The sequence below is a fragment of the Rhincodon typus genome, chromosome 11 (genome assembly GCF_021869965.1).
Source record: "Rhincodon typus isolate 14 chromosome 11, sRhiTyp1.1, whole genome shotgun sequence".
NCBI lineage: Eukaryota > Metazoa > Chordata > Chondrichthyes > Orectolobiformes > Rhincodontidae > Rhincodon > Rhincodon typus.
Window position 1 is genome coordinate 71,743,930 of NC_063342.1, and position 24,877 is coordinate 71,768,806.

Below are 24,877 nucleotides of genomic sequence, written 5' to 3' on the forward strand. Positions count from 1 at the left end.
AATAAGACAGCTTTGAATTGCAACTGCTGTTATGTAGACAAACATGTGGTTAAGTTGTGCACAGCAAGATTCCATAATTATTTGTTAAAGCTTATTGACAGTGGTTCAAGGACAAAAGGTGACCAGTACATAAAAATTCTGAGTTGCTCAATCTCAATAACAAACCACAAATGGGTTGGAAAAGGAAGGGAAGTTCAATATTTTTGGTACTCATTGCTTCCAGATTATATGAAAGAGAGAGAGACACAGACAGACTTTAATGATTCTTACCTCAGTATCTGTCACAACCATGTTGGAATTCTGCAAAGACTTTTATTGTTGTCTTTTAATAACAACCTACTGAAGATTTTACGAAAGTGGAAGTTGAATACATTACAATTTTTAATTATTTTAGGTCTAGATGAGATGCATTTTAGGTTGCAGAAGGAGGCTACGATGGAATTATGGAAAGACTACAGAAACAACATTAAAAAAGATGGTGGTAATTAGGGTGTGTAATTGGCTAAATGATAGAGGTTAATGAGAAACAAATGCTTTCCTGTCTGGAAAGCAGTTAGCAGTGGGGTCTGTCCATGTATCAGTATTAGAAAAATTGCTTTTCTTGTTCCACATAAATAACTTGCACCTGGGGAGAGGAGCACAATGTTGAAGTCTGTTAATTACTACATTGCTAAGTTCAGTATCATTAGTGAGCAGGATAGTAGCAGATATCAGGAGGACATAGACTGATCTATTGAGAAGACACACGGCAATAGTAGTGAAATGTGAAGCAATGCAGTTTGCGAGGGAAACAGATGCAGTATTCTGTAAAGGTTATTAACAACAGGCAGTGCAAGAGCAGAAGACCCTCAGGTAAATGGGTGAAGCTCTCAAATCTTAAAAGAAAGGCAGGCAAGTTGACAAGGCTGTTAAGAAAGCAGCATACAACATGCAGGATACTTGGCCTTCCACACTATAGAAAGGATGTAAAGGACTTAGAGACATTACAAATGGCATTATTATGGCAGAGATGAAGGACATCAAGTATGTGCAGAGACTGGAGAAGCTCAAATTGCTTTCTTTAGAACAGAGAAGGGCATGGGGGGACCCAAGAGAATGAGACATTCAATGGGCAAAGGAAAGTTTCCTCTGGTAGGAAAGTTGATAGTCAGATTAGAAATGCTTTTTCACAGCTTTGTGTGCTGAAAGGATGGTGAAAGCAGATTCCTTGGGAACTTTCAAAAGATAATATGTTCAAAGATAAATAGCTCGCAGGGTCATGGAAAAGTAGAGGGGTACGGGATTCAATTTGACATTACTATTTGTAGGAGCAGGCTCAGGCTGAATGTCCCTTTCCGTATGATACTAAAATATTTCCTTTTACAAAGCACTTCAGCCTCCATCTCCAAAGTCTTTTTTAAGTCTAATCCTCACAAACCCAATAAGAACGAAGAAATACTACTTAATTTTGATTTTACATTAAACTCAGAGCTGCTTCCTACCACGGGGATTAATAGAATCCTGAAGACTGTCCTGATTCACTTGCAGATCCCTTGCACCAAGGTTACTGATAAACTAAAGCATCTGTTGGGGAATTAAAGATATTAACAGATCAGAAGGACACGAAAGGAAGAATTACCAATGCAGTGAATGAAGATGAAAATCTCTCATAATCCCAACTTCTTTTGTGGCAAGGCTTGAAACGTGCCATTGTCCTTGAGTTCAAATAGGGTATCAGAAGAATGAAAACAAAAGCAAAATACCGAGGATTACAGTTTGCTGCTCTGAAATGTTAACTTTCTTACTGCAAAGGTTGCCCGACTTGCTGAGCATTTTCATAATGTTGTATTTCTTCACAGCTAGATCTACAATTCTTAAGCTCCAGAAGTGAATACCTCAAAATTATGCTTAGCTGTGGCTGTGAAAGGAACGGTACCAGTAGGTCCCAGACAGAAGTCAAGACTAGGGACTAGCTTACAGTTAAAGGGCTAGATTTGCAGTGGGTAAACTGCAAGATTCTTAATGGACAATCATGCTGCTGGCTGTTGTAATCCTGAAGACTGAACTACTGTCACACTAACACTGACCTTCAGATCAGTACCTAAAAGTAGGGGACGGGAGATGGACCATTAAAAAGGACAACTGCGAAGTGGACAGGCACAGCTGATAATCGTTACTGGTGGTCTCAGGCTGCAGTTATGGGAATAGAGTTTGATAAGTATTATTTCAAATTAAAAAGGTACATCTCCTAACACTTGGAGATGAGTTTCTGATGTGTGGTGCAATTACACAAGTCTCAGATAATTATCTGTAGCACAGGAAGTCCTTTAGCTGCTGTGGGATGGGTAGCTTGGATATAGAAATAGGCCGAGAATGACCCAAACATTTTCCAATGTACAGTCGGCACAACTGTTTCAAGGACAGTGGACCTAAAAAATGAATCAGAAGGCAACTGAGTTAGTTTGGATATAAAGTTAACATTGACAACGGCAGCAATGCAAACAAAACATCAGCTTAACATTTTGTAAAGAAAAAACAAAATCTCAGAATATCCATTACCCGGTCATAACATCTAAAAGAAAACCATGATTCCAAATGAATCAGTTGTAGCTCAGTTACAAGTGACAGAATGGAGGGGCCACCAAATTTTATAAACATTTTTCTTCTCAGCAATTGAAAGGTGATTGGCTGCTGTTTATGTACGGAGAAATTGGAGCAGGAACAGGCCATGTGTTTCCTAAGCCTTCTCCACTCTTCAATGAAATCAGGTCTGATCTGACTATGGGTTCAACTACCAGTTTCCTGTCTACCCTTCCATAGTCCTTGTGTAAAAATATATTCAAGTTGGAGTTAAACATAATTAACAATCCAGCCTCCCCTAACCACAAGAAATTCCTCATGTTTTTCTTTGTTTCACACATCCCACATTCTGAAATTGTACCTCAATTCTAGAATCCTTCATGAGGGGAGCCATCTTCTCAACATTCCTCAAAATATACAATATTTTACTAAAATATGTCTCATTCTTTTCTAAAAGCTTAACACAAGCCCAAATCTTTCCTCATGGCATAATCCTTTCTTCCTAGCAATCAGTACTCCTCCCAATTTGCATTGACTTATCCTCGTATCATTAACGTATTTAGTTATAAGACACCCAGTCCCTTCATCCAAGTCACCAATATAAACTTGAACAGTTGACACCCCAGCACAATTCTCTATGGCATTACTTGTTACAGTCTGCCAATGTGTGCATAGAATTTTGATCAAAGGGTAGTTTCCTGTTTATTAGCCAGTCCACTATCCATGCTAATATATCACCCTAACACCATAAGTTCTTCTAACTCCTACCTCAGGAAGAGAAGTCCAGAACAAGGGGCCATAATTGTTAATAAGCTGGAACTAGGCTGCTGAGAAGTGAAATCTCAAAGCATTTTTTTCTACACAAAAAAAGGCGGAAATCTACAATCTCTCCCTTTAAAAAAGCTGCAAGTGCTGGGAAACAACTGAAGTATTCAAGTTTGAGATGGATAGATTTCTATCAAGTATCAAGAAATATGGAACAAATGCTGATAAATGGAGTTAAGGCAAGTCAACCATGATTCAACTGAAAAGTAGATCAGGATTAGTTATGATGAACAGCCTGCTTTTCTTCCCCTGTAAGGAACATTTAAAACAATGAATAAAAGGATAGGCTAAACATGCTTCAGAAAAATTACATGAAACATCCTGCCTGTAGTTACAATATCTTGACAAGGAAAGAGGAGACTCCTAGAAACAGTGACAATGTCTTTTAACGTAGGAAAGTTATCAATATTTAAATGTACCCTAATCACCTTTTTCCAACTCTGTAATATATGCTACTCTGTGTCTTGTATCTTTATTTTAGAAATGAATACCTTTGCTTTGCCAGTACCTTCCCATTGTAAAAGTAATTTTTCTAAAGAGCTGTTTGGTAATGCAAGTTCCACAGGCCGCTTTCCTTCAGCGTTCTTAGCGTCAGTGTCTGCCCCGTGTTCTAGCAGTAGATTGACTAGTTGTGCATCAGAATTCTTGGTTGCCACGTGAAGTGGAGATTCAAGGTTTCTGCTCATGTTAACGTTGGCACCTAAACAAGAGAATTGTAGGAAGGAGAAAAAGGATGATTTTGAAGGACTGTCTTTCTTTTCAAGTAACATCCACAGCCCATGAAAAGTAGTGCAATCATACCTTTCGCTCCGTCTCTGCGTAATGCTCAGATTATACAGGATTTATAGCACTACAGATATTAATGCCAAGGAGCAGAAGGGGGTCAAAGATCTGATTAAGGTATTAGTATAAACGGGGGCTCAAATACTCGGTGCACTGAAGATAGTGATGATCATAAAATAATCAGAAAGTCAGAGACTGGAGATATTGTGGTGGAACAAAGATAAAGGGATCAGAGACATTAGTGAGCTGGGAGTTTGGAAAAACCAACAGATTGGAATGTTCAAAACATCAAACAGCTGGAGCTTTAATTGGATGTGACAGATATGGGATCTCTTTGCTCCACTGTCTACTACTTCCAATGTTCAACATGCATATGTTCCTGTGTTGTAACTTCAGGTTGTTACCTCATTTGTAGGGACATGTTGTTCTGCTCCTAGCATACACTCCTACATTCATTGAAACATGGCTTTTCTGAAATTTGTTCGTAATAAGTGAGCGAGGTGCACAAGGGGCCACGAGTCTGCAGATTGCAATTCCACTGTTATTGATGGTCTGCAACACCTCACTGAAGCCCAATTTTGAATTTTAAATACATCTGAATCTATTCCACTTCAATCAGTGTTAGCACCATACAAAATGTTGATGCCAATATTGTAAACGTTACAAGTTCTGACAATATTCCAGCAGTTGTACTGAAGATTTATGCAACATGTTCCTGGACAAGGTGTTCTAGTACAGTTACAACACTGGAATCCACCCAGTAAATGTAGAAAATTGCCGAGCTATATCCTCTCCACAAAAAAAATGAATCCAACTCGGCGGATTAGTGCCCCAGCCGTTTACTCTCAATCATCAGTAAAATGCTGGATGGTGTCATCAACAGTACTATCAAATGATACTTACAAAGAAATTAACTTGCTCAGTGACACTCAGTTGGGTTTTGCCAAATAAGTAAACAGCCTTGGTTCATACATAGCCAACAGCGATAAATTCCAGAGGTGAGGCAAGAAAGACTGTCCTTGACATCACAGCAGCATTTGACCTGGTGTGGCATCAAGGAGCCCTAGTAAAACTGGACTTAAAGGTGAATCGGGGGTAAACTCTCCAATGATTTCAATTATACTGAGCGTAAAGGAAGATGGTTGTCGTTGTTGGAGGTAAATCTTCAAAATCTGGTACACTGCTGCAGGACTTCTTCAGGTAGTATCCAAGGTCCAAATGTCTTAAGCTACTCCATCAATAATCTGTCCTCCACCATATGTCAGAAATGGGGATGTTCCCTAATGATTGCAAAAATTTCAGCACCACTCGCAACTCCTCAGATACTGAAACAGTCCATACCCAAGTACAAAAAGACCTGGACAACATTCAAGCTTGGGTAATTAGATAGCAGTTAACATTAGACTATATAACTGCAGGGCAATGACCATCTCCCTTCACATTCAGTGTCAATTACTATTGCTGAATAACTCACGATTGATAACTTGGAAGTTACCACTGACCAGAAACTGAATTGGACCAACTATATAAATAGTGTGGCTACAAGGGCCGTCCACCACAGGCTAATAACATTCAGATAAAAAAAATTCTCATTTTCAGATTCTGTTGAACAGGTTCATGAGCTGAGTTATGCTAGTTCTCTTGTTATGTTTCAACAGCTCTGCTGCTATTGTGCTGGTCACATGTGCCTTGTCCTTCAAACTCTGATGGCTTTTTGGATCTTTGATCTTGCAATATTGCCAAGATTAACTTTCAGCTGCTGTGGTGTTGTGTTGTCATTGAACTCGAACATGGATCTGGGATTGGCCAAGTTGAAGATCTCCTGTTGCTTGTCCAATAATAGCATCCTGTCATCTTTGCTTTTGATTGGTACAGTGGTTTGTCTCTTCTCCTATGAATTACTGAACAGATTCTGGGGTATAATCATTCTAATTTACTGCTACCTGTGCCTCTTTGACTTTTAACTCTATCCATCCACATTTGTCTTTCCTGCACTTCTCATCATTTTCACTTAACATCCTTTCCTTGATCCCTTTTGATTTTTGCTGGCTTTCTTATATTAACCAACTTCGAATTGGGTTAGTGTTCCACTGATGTTTGAAATAAACACAGGAAGTGTTGGAGAAGCTCAGGTCTAACAGCATCTGTGGAGAGAGAAAGAGAATTAGCACCGAGTCTGATGTGACTCTTTTTCGGAAGAGAAGAGTCATACTGGATCCAAAATGTTGACTCCCTCTCAATGTTGAGCTTCTCCAACACTTACGGTCTTTATTTCAGTTCTCAGAATTTTGCTTTAATGCGCCATCGTTTTTGTTTCTCTTCTCTACCTAATAGTGACAGCCGCTCTCTACTTAATCCTTGAATATTTCCAATTAGTCCCATCATTACGTGCATCCTCAACTCTGCTGTCTCTTTTTTAAAATAAAATGGAATTTACCAGTATGGCTACCCCTTGCTGTTTCTGCAGTGATAAATGCCTTTTATACAGCACGATAGCATTAATCCCATATCCAACTAAATTCAACCAGGCATGGGATTGGCTTCAGTAGAGGAACATTACCATTCATCAACACTGGGCGACAGAATACAGAGGACACTGATCACTTATCCTTCCTAGGGAGCAACACCTCCAAGGAGGGAAATGTTGAGACCAGTGCTCACAACAAGAGGCAAAGCAGCATGAACCTTACAGTAACTCCTCATGGCCCGGGCATCCACACAGTGGAAACATCATGGAGCTGCAACTCTACACCTCCACAGTTGTACTAACTGCAATCTATTACAGTGAGACATGGAAGAGAATAGCGAATGTATCATGGCAAGTTGGATGTCTTTCACCAAAGCTGACCGAGTAAGATACTGGGCGTCATATGGAAAGACAGCATCACCAATAAGTATGTGCTGTAGAAGACAAGATGTACTGCAGGTGCCTCCAACCTAACAGAGGAGCAACTGATGCTCCTACACCCATCTCCATCTCCTTCGCCCAAATCCCACCAGAATGGAAGATGACAAGATGGTCAGTCAGGAAAAAACCTGGTAAAGAACATTTACAAAGGATCTTCAAGAATGGGACACACCTGGGCTGCAGCACAAGAGACGATGGTGGATTTGGGCTGGTGGTGAAGTCTTGCTGCCCATTGTTTCTCCAGTCCTGTATGAGTCAAAGGATAATGCCAAGTAAGTCTGTGAACAGTTGTTAAAAGTTAATGTGTGTGTTCATCTACATCCAAGGTGAAGTCCAGATTATATCCCAGTTTGGAACCTCTATTTTTACAATGCTATAAAGCCTTTCTGAGGTTGGAATCTGAAAATCGACACCAGCACTTACATTTCCTCATCAGATTTACGTACATAGGATTCTTGGTGTAAATAATTACCTCAATAATTTCCTAAGTCTTAGAAGGCAGAGGTTTACCTGAGTTTAGGAGGGTTTCCACGCAGTCCATCTGCTGATTTTCACAGGCTACATAAAGGGGTGTCCCCAGATGTGTGACACCGTAATCAATGAGTGCCCCATGATTCAACAAGGTAGTCATACACTTCTTGTGACCTGAAAATATATCGGGAAAGCATTTACACAAAGCAGGCAAGATTCTTTGGATCCTGACACCTCCAAAACTGTCTGAAATCTTGTAATTTATGATGGTTCCTACAAGAGGTCAATTATTTTTTGAGGGGTTTTCTTACAGGATAATTCTGGATTTTCCAGGGGCTAGTTTTCTTTTTATTTTTAAGAGCCTCTTCTTGTTTCATTGTCACCATGTCCTTTAATAGGTGATGCAATCAGGAAGTAACATTACCTTCAGTATTTGTGTAGAATGTCTTTTAAGATTTCCTTGGATAGATAAGGTTGCAAAGTACCAAATATTCATTTATTATAATTAAATCTTCTGTACTCTATTTCCAATTATTTGCAAACCACCCTTGCTTTCATCAGCAAATTTCAAGTGTCTTTCTGCTTGTAAGTTCGGTTTAAGAATCATACTGACAAATGCACCAGGATAGTGGCTTCCAAAGATCCAACAGTGTAACATGGGGAATATATACAAATTAGTTCTAGACTACCATCAGATAATAGATGATTTTAAATATTTACTCCATGTCTCAATTTTTTTTCCAACTAGTACATCTTGTAGTGTCATCTGTATTTAAATGAGGCATATATTGTAATCCCTGATCAGTGAAATGCTCTAGTTATATTAAAGCCACAAAAATTTGAAATTGTTAACTCACTAAACATGAACCTCCATTGCCATAAATTTAACAATGAACACTGTCTGTACAAAAATATAGAAATAGAGGGCGTTATCCTGGGTGTATTACCTTTAAAATAAATATTCTCTGCCTTACAAACTCAACATATAATAAGTACCACACTTGGATTTAACAAAAAAGACTCTGAATTAAATCATGAATTTTATCTTCAAATGCAAAGTAGACCTATGGGCCAGAAATATACCCCAGCCTGTTCATACATGTACATGACAGAGTGTTAAGAGAGTTGGATTTAGAAAGTGTCCCTGGCTCGCTGTGTAATACTACAGATATTTGATGACATATGGAGTATTCTGACACACTCAGAAGCAGAATTTGGAGAATTCATCAATATCTTCAATAATAATCATCCTTTCATTAAGCCTAAAGCCATCTACATAAGATTACAGCAATTTCCTAGACTCCACAGTATTTAAATTAACACAAGAAAACAAAAAGCTAGTAACAAAAGTATTCTTTCAAAATAACAGTGAGTGGTTCCATGCTATTGTGGATTCCAGGTCCAGATTTTTGGCAGGTCTGGATTTAGAAGGTCTTGGTCTTGGTACTGGTTGTCGGATACTGTGGATCTGCTTCAGGGATTTGGAGCGCTCAGTTGTGGTTTCAATGGGTCAGCACTCAGGTCTGAGATTTGGCTGGTTCTGATCTGTGGTAGTCTGGCTACAGCAGGGTCTGGGATCAGGTGTCAATGTGCCTGGGTCTAGATTTAGAAGATCAGAATCTGGGGGCGTTGGGTGGATTTTGCGTGGTTTCAGGATGGTATTATCTAGGTTTTTATGTATAGGAATCAGTGATTTTGTTTACAGGTTTTGGAGGTGGAGCCCTCACTACAGGATTCTGTATCGTGTATGGAGTTCCGGTCCATGGTTTGGGTGGTTTGTGTCTGTGACTTGGACAGTCCAAATCCAGATGTTGTGACCTCCAACTCTAGGTTTTCCATCTTTCTTACTTTTCAAGCAAGGGTCTTGGGGATTTTCAATCAAGAGCCGAGATCCAGGTTTTGTGGGCAAAGCCATTTCTTATCTTTCTTTGAACCATCCGCTCTCAAAATGATTGGTCCTGTCACCGCACCCTGCCCATCACCAGTTAGAATAATTGTTTAATTAAAAGTTCCTTTTTTTCACCCTTGTCATTCCTCCAATAATAGATTTTGTCAATCACGCAGCATCATGGGTGGGAGAAAAGGATCATATGTTGGAGACTTGGAGCAGTAAGCATGGGAGAGAGAGAACCTGTGATCGGAATTACACAGATTACATCTCTCCAATGTACATGGGTGATTTTCTCTAATTGACTGCCCTCCCCCACTAATGTTTTACAGGTTTCGCGAACAACTTTGTCTAAGATCCCTGTATATGCTGAACACTGGTGTCCTGTATCTTCAAACCTGCACTGAATAATCTAACAGAAAATTAAATATTCCACATAGATACTGTGAGACAGCTCAGTGCGGGCTCATACCTGCAGTTTAATATGCAGCAATAACCCCAGTCTTGCCTGATCATTACAGCAAGTGGCAACAGGAGAACTTGTAAAAGATCCCAGTATGCTTCACTGAGTCAGTATCTAATCTTTTTATAGCACATGGTGATAGCAAGCAAAAGTAGTGGACTAGAAACATTTATCTTGCAACAAACTGTGATGGTTTGTTAGAATTGGTAAGGGAGCTAGCTTTCACAAAAATAAATGAATTGCTGAATTGCAAAATGTCATCCCAAAAGTTAATAATTCTCTATGAAACAAATTTTCATTCACTGTAATCATTAGCCCTGAAAATGTGCACCATAACTGGAACAGGAAGTAATCCAAAATGCCATAAGCCCAAGTATGGAACAGCATCTCTAATTTTCCTAACATGAGATTTTCAGTTTTGCACTCAGTCTTTCTTGGTTGCTTCCTAGAGAGACTCTGGCATTAGGGCTGATTGGTGTTTAACTTAGAGGTCAGCTTTTTTGTATCCTCATTCAATCTCTGAGGATGGCAATCAACACCTTCAGAGAGTTATCAATATCAATACCATGGCTACAAAAGCAAGTCAGTGATTGAGGGGCATGTAACTCAACTCCTGTCCACCATCTACGAAGCACAAGTCGGGGTGTGATGAAACACTATCCACACTGAGTGCATCTCCAATACTCAGGAAACTTGACACCATCCATGACAAAGCAGTCCCTTGAATAGCAATCCATCCATACCAGCAGTGTGTGACATATGCATGGTGCACAGCAACAACTCAAATTTCCTTTAACGGCACTTTCCAACTCCACAAACTCTACCACTTTAACAGACAAGGGCAGCAGATACATGGGAACATTATCACCTGCAAGTTCTCCTCCAAGCCACTCACTATCCTAACTTGGGAATGTGTCCCAGAGCAACCATGTGCCAGGTCAGCAGCCAGCAGGCTCCAAGATTTGTCTACACTGCACTGCTGTCCATAGAAATTGTCAGCAGCAGAATTGATCCCTATTTATATTGCAGCCATTCAGATTAAACAATAACAACAATACAAGTGACCTTGTGTTAATATGGTTTGAGGCTCCGATGTGACATTCACCCTGGGAGGCTCACCTCATCTGCTCTGGAAATTTACTCAGAGTTTTACCTTTTTAAATTCTTATTTCTGGAAGTTTTCTTTTTTGGCTAGTTACGCCATCCAGAGTTCAGTTATCAGCTCAGGTATTATTTCGAGGACTTCCACTTCTACGTACAGATGGTGAAAGCACTGTGACTGTTTGAGATTACTTTGGAGTACTTGGACCAGAAGCAGTGGAAACAGGTTTATCGTCACAGCGGTCTATACCACAGAAAAAGCCTTTAGCCCATTGAGTCAAAACAATCACCTAATTATTCTAATCCCATTTTCCAGGCTTGTATGCCCTGGCATTGCAAGTATACATCTGCACACTTAAATGCTGTGATGGTTTTTGTCTCTACCACTCTTTTAGGCAGCGAGTTTCAGATGCCACCATCTTCTGGGTAAAATAAAATTTTCTTACATCCCTCTAAATCTTCTGCCTCTTACCATCGTGGCAGAGTGTACTGCACTGATCTTATTACCAATTCCAGCATCCCCACCTAGAGAGGACAAAAGGATGAATGGTCACATGAGGCACTGTCAGAAGAGCTCTGCTTGCGCACAGTGTGTTTCACCAAGGAAGCAATTGATCATCCCCGAACGGTCCTTTATGAGCAAGGTCATGAAATCGTGTCTACTTCCAGCAAAGCCTTTTCAGCAACAAGGTGGGTTACAGCATAGTTAACATCCATAGTTCTATTATCTCCCTCTAGTCAAACAGTGGTCACCTCAGTGAGGAACAGTGAGATGCTGTATTTACAAGTAACAGATACCCTCTTCCAAAGCATATCTGCTGGACTTCATTAAATACTAATTCCTGTGCAACAGAAGGACAGGTCTCTCACTTTCGCAGTCTTAACTTCCAGGGACTGGTGATGAATCCCACTAACCACCTATTTATTTTCCTCTATTTAAGGAACCATCTCTCTCGATACATACTACACACACTTGCTATATTTGTTAATTAACCAGAAGCAATTTTTCCATTCGTGTAGTAAACCAGTCCATGAGATGCATAATACAGAATTAGAGCTAATTTTCTTAACGTACATTGATTCCCTCGTAGCAAGATTGTTTTTTCAATTAATTTAAATAAAATTGGTCAGCTTTCAGGCAGTTTTCCTGCAAATCAACAGTTTGAACTTCAATTTTTGAGAGGTTAGCTTACAATTGATGATCTTAGCCTGCAGGTCAGTAAACATACTGCTTAAGCAACAAGAGGCTGAGTAAGTGTGCTTTTGGATCACCTACCTCGCTTTGCTGCTATATGGATGGGTGATGCCAATGCACATTGTCCTTGGGGCTCAGCTCCATGTTGTAACAGCAGGTTCACACAGGCCTCACTGCCACTGTAGCATGCATTGTAGAGTGGAGTGTTCCAGTCAATTGTAGCTGCATTTACCTGGTGGAAGAGTAGAGTTGATGCCCAAGTTTATGTTTGGATATCAGTTTTAATGGGATCATTTATAAAGGTTGACTTAATATCAGTATTCTATTTAAGAATACAAGCATCTGGATAATCTCAAAGTGCTTCAATGAAGTACTGGTTAGATCCAATGTGAAAAATGTAGGAATCAATCTACCAAATTTAAAAAAAAAATTGATAGGATATTGGTGCAATTGTTCATTGCCCATCCCTAGACATCCTATAAAAGGTGTTGATGAGCTGCCTTCTTGAACCACTGCAGTCCATTTGGTGTAGCTGTACCCATGGTGCTGCTCAGAAGGGAGTTCCAGAATTTTGACCCAGTGGCAATGAAGGAACAGCGATATATTTCCAATTCAGGACAGTGAGTGGCTTGAAGGAAAATGGCAGATGGTGGTGTTCCTAGGTATCTGCTCTCTTTGTCCTTCTAGAGGGTAGTGGATCATGGATTTGGAAGGTGCTGTCTAAGGAGCCTCGGTGAATTTCTTGCACTCAAAAGCGCAGGTGGAGTTGCTGGAAGTTGCAGACATTTCAAATCATTTTTAATTCATAATAAACGCAGGTGTTTACCTTTGTTGTTTGATGAACATCACATCTCTTAAATCCAGTTGTAACTGTTGGTATTGCATCGGCGCAGTGGCAGTAATAGAAAATAGTTAATGACTCTCCAAAGTTCTGTTTAAAATTTAGTGATTGTACATGACTTGATTTTTTTTTTATATAAGGTTTGCACTCTTGATAACATTTTTTTGCCTGGCCTTTCATGTTTCATCTGTGCAAGGCCTCTGGGTACCTTGATATCCATGGACATTACAATGCTGTTAATTGCTCTTGGTATATCTTCCAGGTCGAGTGAGGAAGAATTAGTCAACCCACCTGCAGTGACCACCAAAATCTGTCATTTCTTAATGCATGCGAGAGTGGAGGCATGGTTTAAAGGAATGCGGAAACATTCTTACAGGAAGGTGGCAGCAGATTGGGTGCCAGCCAAGATGACTGCTTATTCCAGAGATAGTAGGAACTGCCGATGCTGGAGAATCTGAGATAACACTGTGTACAGCTGGATGAACACAGCAGGCCAAGCAGCATCAGAGGAGCAGGAAAGCTGACGTTTCGGGTCAAGACTGCTTATTCCACTCTCTTTGGCCCTGCATCACCAACTCTCTTCATTTAACCCCTGTCTTTTTCACTAATACAGATGTCTCCTTTTACTCCTTCCCTTCACCTGCTGAAAACCTATTACATTTCTAACATTTCCTAGTTCTGAAGAAGGATCACTGACTTGGAACTTAATTCGGTTCGTCTCTCCACAGATGCTGCCAGGCCAGAAATGCTGCAGCGTTTTCTGTTTTAATTTTAATTTTAATTTCCAGCACCCACAGCATTCTGTTCTTGTAATACGTACTTGAGTTTCCTTCAGGGTTCCTCAATCTCGTGCACATCTTTGGCAGAAGACGTAAAGACGTCATAAAAACCACACAAGCGAACAAAAACTGCTGTTTCTGCTTATGGTAGAAGATGAGGTGGGAAATAGTCCTCACTGCCTATTCTGCTTAGGGAACACTCTCCTAGCCTAGGTAATTTCCTGAGATTCAATCCTTTAAGTGCAAGTGCAGTTTTTCTGGGACAGGATATCTATGCATTACCCTTTGAAAAGGTGGCCTTCATTCCCAAGAAAAATGATTCCATACTTCTGAATGTACAATCACACTGAAATGTCTGACCCTGTTACTGTTACTGTTACTTCTTTCTGCACATTATGTAATTTATTATCCAAATAAATACATTGCACATCGTATCAACATCAACTTGCACTTAATGCATTGCATTTTATGGAACAACCTTATGAAGCAAAATCTTATATTAAGCAATGCTATTAGAACGGATCACCAATAGCTTGGCCAGAAAGGTAGGTTTAAGGAGTGCAAGAAAGGACAGAAGACAAGCAGAGGGGTTTAGGGAGGCAATTCGAGAGCTCAGGACCTTGGCAAATGAAGGTACAGCCACTAATGGTGGACTGGTTAAAATCAAGCATTTGAAATTAGAGGAGCATGGCTATTTAGGAGGGTTGAACAGCTGGTGAGAGTTCAAAAAAATAGGCGTGAGGCTATGGAGGAATTTGAAAAGAAGGATCCAAATGTTGATTGACCAGGGAGGGGTCAATTTAGGTTAGTGAGCATGGAGTAATGGATGAATGGAATTTGCAGCAAGTAAAGACATTTGGCAGAAGAGTTAGGCTTACATAAGGACTACATCTTTTTATTGTTCTTTATTTAGGATTGTGCACCAAAATGGAAAAAAAGCATATTGTTTAAACCAAGGACCATGGAAGGAGATGTTGCAGTTTTAAAAACAAGTTACCGGAAATCAATGTGGGCTATATTGACACTGCTAATGTGTTCAATCTAAGGTGGAAAATGTTGGAGACTCATTGACATTGTAAGTGTGCGCTGAGGGCAGCTTTGCCCAGAGACTGGTTGTTGATAAGTTAGACAATCAGAACAGTTGTGTGGGAAATAGAAACATAGAAGATAGGAGCAGGAGGTTATTCAACCCCTCAAGTTTGCTGCATCATTCAAAATGATTGAGCGCCAAACCCAATCCCAACCCCCGTCATTATCTCAGGATCTCTTCAGCTACAAGAGCTCTATCGCCCTCCTTCTTGAAAATACAATGTTTTGGCCTCAATCACTTTGAGGACCACATGTATACAAACACGTAGGGAACATCCTTCCTGAACCATGTCTAGTCTTGTTAGAATTTTATAAGTTTCTATGAGATCTCCCCTCACTCTTCTAAACTGCAGTGAATACTATCCTAACCAACTCAATCTCTTCTTATACGTCAGTCCCGCCATTCCAGAATCAATTTGGTAAACCTTTGCTGCACTCCCTCTATAGCAAGAAGATCCTCCCTCAGATAAGGATACCAAAACTCTACACAGTATTCCAGGCGTGGCCTCACCAAAGTCCTGTACAATTGCAATCATCTAGGTTCCTGTACTTGAATCTTGCTATGAAGGTCAACATAGGGCTTGCCTTCTTTTGGCCTTTGATCCCTCTGCCTATCACTTCTCTATTTCCCCATTGTTTGTCCTTGTCCTCTATTCCCCTGCATCTGACTCCTTACATAGTTTCCCACCCAGCTCCAATTTAGTTTAAACCGTCCCCAAACACATTATCATATATTTGCCCTGAGGCACGAGTCTCCGCCCTCCAGGTGTAACCTATCCAGTTGTGCTGGTCCCACCTCCTCCAGAATTGGTCACAATGCCACTGGAATCTGAAACCCTCCTCCTCGCACCATCTCTTTAGTCACATGTTCATCCGACATACCCTATATCTCTACTCTGACTACCATGTGGCACTAGCAGTGATCCCGAAGTCACTACCTTTGAGGTCCAACTTTTCAGCCTCCTTCCTATATTCTGCTCTTAGGACCTCATTATGTTTTGTTTTAAACTTCCAATGTGTACCATGACCACTGGCTGTTCACCTTCCTCCTTCAGGATGTCCTGTAACCAACTGGAGACTCTTGATCCTAACACCAGGGTAGCAACATACCTTTTTGGAGTCTCTTCTGTGACTACAGAAATGTCTAGGTATTCCCCTTACAATGGCTGAAAAGGAAAGGAAGGTTGGAGATGGGGCAGCAGCTTACAAGGATGGTTGGGTCAAGGGCAGATTTTTGGAAAATTTGATGGAGGCAGATTTGAATGAGAGGAGGACAGGAGTTTAACAGAAAGAACTGTTAACCATAAGTAAAAGCAGAATATGCTGGAAATACTCTTCACAATATCAGTTAACTCTGGAACCAGGAGGTAGGTTTTGAAAACAGGGTTAAGAATGTCTGAATTGAACCTGCCTACAGCCCACTTCCACAGAACAAATGGGAATTTAATCTGACAGTTCTTCTTCACTAGATTGAGTGTACACCTTACCTTAGCGCCATGCTCCAACAGGTATTTTACACAGGTAAAATGTCCACCAAGGCAGGCTTCATGGAGCGGTGAGACTCTGTTCATTGTGAGGAGATTTACACCATAGCCCTGGAAAGCAAACGTTCATTTTTCCACGTGGCTCATGACGAGCAGCTAACAGCAGCTAAGTATCTCCTACTTGCTGTATATTACCTACACAGCAAGAACCTTAAAACTTACTCTACATAACATCTGCCCTGGAAATAGATATTAAAGAGGATTTCCCAACTAAAGACAGAAGGTGATGTGTTCACTTCTGTTTTAGAAGAGGAGAGTGTTACAAGAGAAATGACAAATAATGCAATAAATCATTTGTAGAAGTCTTTTTTAAAAAAGTGGGGTGCTTTCGAGACAAAAATGGGCTTAATGAGGCTTAAGTGAGTAATTGTTAGCTAAGACCAATAGCTTCAGCTGGCACAACTTGAAGAGCTTGCAAAACTACATGACATGATTAGGTAACGAAACCATCTTTTTGCAGTGGACATTCCCAATACGAGAGTGATGTGATTGCATCAATGTCTTTGCCACAGAATTAATCAATAGTTAACTGAGGCCTCACGGGCATTTGTATGTTTACTCTACTCGAGTAAGTTGCTGATCATTAACTACTGTCTACTTTTATCGATGAGGATTCTAACCAAGAATGAGACTTTCTAGATCTGACTGCAAATAACTCAACCAATGCACCAATGAGTAGTTGGGGAGATGAACAAGGTGGTGTGTTGGCTAAACTGCAGTAGCAACTGCATACACACAGGTTATTTTATTCTTTTATGCGGTACAAGCACCGCTGGAAAGGCCAACATCTGTTTATCATCCCTAATTGCCCTCAAAGACGGGGATAAGTTGTTTTCTTGAACGCAAATCTGTTTGGCATTGGTATACCTACAGTGCAGCGGATTCTTATATTCAACATTGTAACTAAATAGCTTCTGTTTACAATTTTATCTGAAAGGCAGCATATCTGCCAGTACAGCACTCTGCAAGGGCTGTCCCGAAATGTCAGTCCATATTACAGGCTGAAATCCTGAAATGGGTTTTGAGCCGACAGACTGACTATGAATGTGTTACTACTGAAGTCAAACCTTTTTTTGATTTTTGAACGTGATCTTTACTGAAGCTTTGCTCATTTCAGTCAAACTTCCATAGGTCTGATTGTTAGATTTAGGATTCCTTTCTGGCTGTAAACAGAGCAGGAAACTACACAACTAATTTTCATTTTGCGAAATACTGTAATAGAAAGCCTTGTATTACTGCAAACGCAGTCTAGGGGAGGCAAACAGGAACTGTTACACTAATACTTTAGAGGATACTCCCTATCTGGAGGGCAAAGACCTTTAATTACGCAGGTTTGATAACGATAATGATCATAGATTTTCTAAAAAATAATTGTAAAAAATCTCTTCACAGTATGAAGATGAAAACATCTGCACTATCAAAACCATTTGTATATTAATTAGTTTTGAGGATTTCAATGTTTAATAGCTTAGTCTGCTTTTGGAAGATAGTCTCATGAATAAGTTACACTTTGGAGTGCCTTTAATAAGCTGAAAATGACAAGGATGACAGAGAAATGGTGAGGTGTCATGGTACTTTATGCAAAGCCCAAGGTCTCAAGAACTTCCAATCCATTGGAGACTAGCAGTCACGGTCAACATCAATTACAACAAAATATTCACATTGGGATATGAAGCAGGTTAGAGGAAGCTTTACTCTGTAGATAACTGTGCCATATAAGACCTGGGAGTATTTGATATTATGAAGGAAAATACTGACTACCACTCGTAAACAAAGCTTTTCACTGTATTTCAGTACATGTGACAATAAAAATCAACCAATCAATCCAGGTTTAATGTAATGCCTGGAATTTTGAGACATGATGGGTGACAGTCGCTCTACATTTGGAGCATGGAAATGGAATATCAAATTTTGAGTTCTTCAAATGGAAATAGGATTTCTTTGTCTCAATTTGACCAGCAGAAGGTTCAAAGATTTTTGTGGGTAATTCTCACAATGTTGGTGATGCACTTTCTTACCAGAGCACGGGAACAGGGTGTAATACAAACATTATGGCAGCCTCTTACATACGTTAGGAGAAAGCAATTGATTGTAACGGTAATGAGAACTGGAAGATGACGTTGAGACACTGAAGGAAAAGGTAATGATTTGTACACATATACGGCAGATTATATGTACTGCAAAGTTAATTAGCTCACAATGATTTCATTCAAACATATTTAAATAAAAGTCCTGAAAAGGATAAAACAAAGCATTCAATTCAGAAGTTAGAGCAAACTGCAGTAAAGTCAGAATAAAATGTAACTACCTGGCTGATGAGTTGTTGGAGTGAGATGAGACGTCCATGAATAGCAGCATCATGAAGTGGGGACCAGTCTGATGCAGTGTCTAAAATCCACAATGTAAATCAAAGAATCTCAGAATTAAATAGAAGACAGAATCAAGCAAATAATTATTGTATCAACAAAGCTCATAAAAGTTCCCGGATTAACCAAGTTCTCCTTGTGTTGCACGCAGCAGGGCTACTAACACGGAGAATGTGTTTAAAATGAGGTTTATCGTTGTAATCAGTAATGCTGCTAGCAAATCCATTTAAACATTTGGCGCTATATTAAGTTCGAAACCAATGTGAGTGATCATTCCCAATGACTGAAGTCAGAGATTTGCCTACTGACCAGACAAGATTCAGACAGACTTAAAGAGGAGGATGGAAATCCTGCCCTATTTGAATAACATTTGATTGCACTTATGGTTAAATAAATTAAAAACTTAAACAGGAAATTTAAAACACAAAATGCAAGTGCCACAATAGTTTGTGGATAAAGGATATTTAAATAAATCTACTTTAAAAGATAGCAATATCAATCTTTTGTCAGCAGGAAGAATGTAGATTGATCAGTAAGACATGCAAACGAATTTGCACTATATTGTCACATGTTCACTACATGAAGATTGCAGAGACGGAAGAACTGAATTTCAAAGCCATGTAGAGTCCACATTCCAATGCAGATATGATCTCAAAATGCCTCCAGGACAGTTCTGAATTTACAAGGGCCAGGCAAGGAGATGGCGGGGTGTGGCAAAAACAGAAACTTGATTAGTTTCAAATTGCTCCTTAAAGGGCTTGTTAACAAACCTGCTAGCTCGGGATTGCAATTTTGATTTTTTTTTGCTGGCTGTTCTGAACAGTCTTGCACATGTCAATGCCTAGGTGTCAGGTTTACTGTGGGGGCCCAAGCCATTTTGTTTTCAGTTATTTGCAGATGAGATCCAAGGAACCAACTACTGCAGGCACAAGTACTGCACCAAGCCTCATCATTAATGTCCACTTTCAACTATGCTGGATCTCCTGTCCTTCCAAGGAGCAAACTATTCTCTTTGTTAAGGAAGTGTTCAGCTCCCAACATAGCTCCTGCCTGTTGCTGCCACTGGCACCAGGCAGACAGCTCCCACCTGCTTAAAGCGTTTGGTTCCTCCAGTGGAGTGCTAAGCTTTCTTCCTGTCCACCTGGCATTTGAAAGCTGAAGATTATTATTTATAAATTTCTAGAAAATGCGTCAGTGGACACTTATTGTGAGATGAGGTGGCATCTGTTCAATCCTGCATGACTGACGAAGCATCTGAAACTCTTGCCTGTGTAAACATGGAGGTCAAGCATTTGACGTTAAACATACATTGTCCTGACACTGACAGTATCACACAGGGGTTACGCAAAAGAATGGAAGGGTCCTGCTAAGAGAAGGAAGTATTTAGGTACAGAATGGGAAAGAACATTCCTTGGGGAACATCTGACAAAAATGCTTTCCGAAAACCTAAACAAACAACAAGGGCAATAGTCCACTTTACCTGCAATATATCAAGGTTTAGCAGAAATTATCTTCCCCATCAAAATTCTTCCCAACTTTTTCTTAATAGTTATTGTAAAAAAGCTCCTCCTCAGGCCTACCTACTCTCACATCCCACTTCCTCTCCATCTTGTAATGCCTTCTGATTTATAACACAGGGAGGAGCAAGTGTGCACATCTTGCATTCTGCCCCACCACTCAAGATATTTATCTTGATGCAGCAGCTGAAGGAGAACAGCAGTGAAGATATAATGGTGAAAACATTTTTCTTGTCCTTGGCTCAGCAGCAGTGAAAAAAAGGATTGCGAAAAGTTAGCAAGAGGAGCGGAACAAAGTGAAATGTTCAAAGGTGGAGAAAATTAGAGGATTAGACAGTCAGGCCAAGGTATGATTCGATGACAAATGTGGCCATCCTAATGGTCTTGATGGGGAAGGCTTTGGAAGGGAGTCAGGTGGGGAAGTTTTATTTTGGGGGAAGGCGTAATGACACCTTCAGCTAGACTTCAGTCAATGCCATGATGCCAATGTAATCATCCACAATAATCCCATGGATCAAAGGCCTTCAAGGAACAGACATTCTGGAGGACGTTGTAGAGAGGGTGCTGACTCAAACGCTTAGCCTAGAGGATCAGCAGTGGAAAGGTGGTGAAGGAGATGGACATTCGACAAGATCAGCCCTCAGTCACCACACATGGTGGCAATGTCACTAAACAAGTAGGATAGGGAAGTTGGCTTTGCTGCTTTTAAGGAGGCAGTAATGAGTGCCCAATTGCCATTTGCTGGATGTTCCGATGCTCAGAACACATTCTCCTGTCTTGAGTTTTCTGCATGTTCCTGCCATTATCTGCAGCCATCTTACCCTACACGCTGGAACTTGCATCCTACACTTCTCTATTTACCACTTTGAACTTTACCATCAAATTTTATACATAGAGGAAATGTTGCCAATCTGAAACAAAAAGAGAAATTGCTAGAAAAACTCAGCACGTCAAACAACATCTGTAGACAGAAGTAGCACTCCTCCCTCTGCCTAGATTCTAACTCTCTCTGAATTAATGAGGAATATTTTTGAATGAAAAAAGTTCTGTAAAAGTTAATGGTGTCCTCAAAGTATATGCATCTGATGCAGATGAGTAATCATTTTCCATTGGGAAGTTGATTCTGTGGGATAATTTAGTCATCCTTCAAGAACAGGCAGGAGATGTTCAGAGAAATGAACTAAATGGGTTATTAAAAATGGGATATTTTTGCAAAGCCTATTTTCTATGGCCTGGGAAATCAGAGCTGGTTGCCAGCTTAAGAAAGATGAGAACAGATGAACACAGCAGCTAAGTGTATTCCCAGAGCTGCTGACGGGTTGGAGATTTCAGATTGTCCAGGCAACCAAACCCTCAACCTCTCCAATCCCCCACAAACAAACTCCTCAAACCAAGGGTCCCCACATGCTCTCTCAAGCAGATGCAAAACAAAATCCCATATTTTATAGAAGAGTGGGTGAGTCTTTTTGCAGTGCCCTGACCAATAGTTACACCAATGAGTAAATCTCAATGATGTTTCATTACCTGCAGCAAACCCTGAAGTCACAGGTTGTGAAAAGCTACAATATAAACACAAGTCAAGACGGGAAGAAATCACTGAATAAGATGACCATGATCTTTTCTAAAGTTTCTGTTGAAACGTATTTGAGGTAATTTTATCAATGCTCCAATACTAGACATCAAAATTGCATTTTATACATCTGAGGCAGCAGCTAGAATTAAGAGATTACAAACGAATCACATTCACTAGTTGAGATCTTATTTAAACCAACTTTATCGTTCCTGCAAAATGAACCAAGTTTGGGATCCAAACTGTGAGTGACCACCCCGTAACTACACCATTGTGCTTTTGTCAGAGGAACTGGGCCTCGCATCACTCTGCACATTTAAATGGTGACTTTAAACCCAGTTATTCCAAATACACATTTAACTAGTGATGTGAAAAGAAAGAAAAACTTGCTTTTATATAGTGTATTTTGACCTAAAATCCTGGAAATCTCTCGTTACTGGAAAAACTCTCTTTACCTACACCAAATGGGCTCAAGAAGGAAGCTCACCACCACACTCTACGGCAATTAGAGGAGGGCAATAAATGCTGCTAAGCACAAACTTGCTGTGTTGGAATCCACGGAAAGTAGAGTGAAACTTGCAGAGCAAGCAGACATTACGCCTTAAACAGCCTGAACCAGACTGCAGAAATCTCGATTACTTTGAAGAATAACTACATTCTTCAAATCATTTAGGACTACATTGAAAGTGGAACTGGGACACAAAGGGTGGAGAACTGTAGATCATAGAATGATTTTTTTTTTTTTTTTTAAAGCCAGCGATAGCCCACATCACATGAATAAATAAAATGTTTCAAACCCGAGACATCCCAAAGTGCTCAACTTCCAAAGTACTTTTAAAGTGCAGTCACTGATGTAAACATGGCAGTCAAATTATACCTAGCCAGCGCCCACAAACAGCATTGATTTGTGATGGAAGAGGATAAATGTTTGGCTAGCACATTGGATAATTCTCTTGTTCTTGTTTAAATAGGGTATTTTACATTCATTTCAGATAGGGCCTCAGTCCAATATCTTATCTGAATGATGGGAGTGCAGCACTCCTCTGTTACTGTAGAGGAATGTCAGCCTTGGTTTTTTTTGCGCTCGTCTCCAGCTAGGAACCCCTGACTTACAGGCTAGAGTTTGACCTGACCATGTTTTCCATCAGAACAGTTGAAACAGGAAGCAGATTGTGTTCTTCTTATATGTTACTCTTTCAAGGACAACTACCATTAAAAGCACAGCATAAGTGCGATCAGAATTGCAACAGACACACTTTTCCTTGTTAGTTATGAAGTAATTTGACTTACCACTCATCAGTGGGTTGGAGATATACTCTCCATACAGACCCCCTCCTGTAGCCTCTGGCTGCCTGTTTTCATTGTCAGTCATCCTTCACTAGCAATGTAGCTGCATTTTACAATTATCTCTAGAGAAAGGAGAGCCATAAATTTTACATGTTAAAGTAATAGAACTATCTGGAAATGGCAGAAGGATTTAAGTTCCAAGTCTATAAAGTACTTGATGCTACATTACCTGAACAAAGACAGTAACAGCTGTTGCTGTGCTGGTGAACTGAATTCTCAACAACCCTGAACACTGGTAATACACATGATGAAACTTCCTGTGTCGGAGCCAATCAATGGAAAGGCTTAGCAGTAGTGAAAATTGCACAGCAGGCAAACATAACGCCTAAAAATAAGTTTAATGAATCAGGCTACAGGATAGCCAGAAAACCCGATTGCTTTGAAGAGTAACTGCACCCTTCAAATTATTTAAGACTGCACAGCAAGTAGAACTGGGACATATACAGACAGGGTGTCCTGTACTTCATAGAATTTTTTTAAGGTAATAGTCCCACATCAAGATGACCATTTCTTATGGAATGAAATACAGGACATTTTGATAATGTGACCAGAGTGAGGGGGTGCAACTGACTGTGAGAATGGGCCTGAGAGTGCAGTGGGATTAGTCAGTTCTTACAGCCAATAACAGCGAAGGGTGAGGGAGCGGGGTTGAAGTCAAAATCAATTAGAACTTGCAACTTATCTTGATGAATCACAATATCATAATCTATCTGCTGGCCCTCTCATTCACCAGCAGTTGTTCTTTGATAACTCAAACTCACCTTGAAGATAGGATCAGTCTCCCACAAGCTGTAGAGGTATGGGGCAAAAGGCCTATCCTGCCAAAGGACTCAGGAGAATACCAAAGGACAATCCCTTAATATACAGTTGGCCACCTTGCATCAAACGTTTGACTCCAGGGCACCACTCATCTCCTATATTTCTGGTACAATATTCTTGTGCTTCTTGTACCCTTGGTGCTTAATCCACCTGACATGACATCAGCCTTAGTCTGCCTGGAGATGGATAGGAGCCAAGAACAAGCAATGAGCATGGGAGGTGGTGCTGGAGTAGAGACTCAATGGACTGAATAAAATTTTATTCACGGAGAAAGAAAGAAATACAAAATGGCAAAAGACACATATTGGTCCATCTTATATTCTTCAAAACAGAAGTCTGGTACAACCTGTTATGTTTATTTTCCAGTATCACTGATTTTGTATAGTTATTTTCCTGCAGGTAAGGTGGATTGTCGGGTCCAGGGCTGGTGGTCAAGTGAATGAAGGAATAAAAGACCAGCACAGTGTGCGGATACTGTGTGTAGGAGTTGTAGGATGGAGGCTTGGACAGAGAAACAACAGTGCAGGGCACGGGGTTAGCAATTGTGTGCACACACACGGGGGAGGGTGGGGGTAGGTAGTTAGGCCAGACGCTCAAAACAGGGTCTGAAGGTCAGGTCTCATCCAGCTATCTGTTCTGTTTCATCCTCTTTCTTGGCTCTACAGCATTGCCTGCACACCCAGGCCAATTACCAGCACTATCCCACAGGCTGCGCACATAGAGACATAGAAGAGGGAAGCAGGAGCATAGGCGGACATTCAACCCTTCACCACCATTTGATATGGTCATGGCTGACCACAGAGATCAGAACT

At 40.3% G+C, this 24,877-nt stretch overlaps 1 protein-coding gene across 3 annotated transcripts; it reads right to left on the reverse strand.

Annotated features, from left to right (window-relative positions):
- Positions 1-6: 6 nt before the first annotated feature.
- On the reverse strand, positions 7-24,877 carry LOC109919281 (ankyrin repeat and SOCS box protein 9). Of its 3 annotated transcripts, none has more exons than XM_048603214.1 (8): positions 24,008-24,877; positions 23,190-23,308; positions 18,755-18,834; positions 16,390-16,497; positions 12,275-12,425; positions 7,586-7,720; positions 3,893-4,084; positions 7-2,408 (listed from the first exon to the last, which is right to left on the reverse strand). In XM_048603214.1, the coding sequence occupies exons 2-8, from the start codon at positions 23,269-23,271 to the stop codon at positions 2,284-2,286; spliced, it is 873 nt and encodes a 290-aa protein (XP_048459171.1). In that variant the 5' UTR covers positions 23,272-23,308; positions 24,008-24,877; the 3' UTR covers positions 7-2,283. The 3 variants fall into 3 exon arrangements, with proteins under 3 accessions (XP_048459171.1, XP_020374859.1, XP_048459172.1); XM_020519270.2 differs by lacking the exon at positions 24,008-24,877 and adding an exon at positions 23,416-23,999; XM_048603215.1 differs by lacking the exon at positions 24,008-24,877 and having other exon boundaries at positions 2,281-2,408; positions 3,876-4,084; positions 23,190-23,999.

What these genes read in the sequence shown, in the direction of transcription:
- LOC109919281 (XM_048603214.1), bottom strand. Translation starts at nt 23,271, where the DNA reads ATGACTGACAATGAAAACAGGCAGCCAGAGGCTACAGGAGGGGGTCTG. An exon ending in TGTTGGAGCATGGCGCTAAG is followed by an intron (nt 12,426 to 16,389) that starts GTAAGGTGTACA and finishes CTCTTCCACCAG; the next exon opens with GTAAATGCAGCTACAATTGA. An exon ending in CCATATAGCAGCAAAGCGAG is followed by an intron (nt 7,721 to 12,274) that starts GTAGGTGATCCA and finishes ATATATTTTCAG; the next exon opens with GTCACAAGAAGTGTATGACT.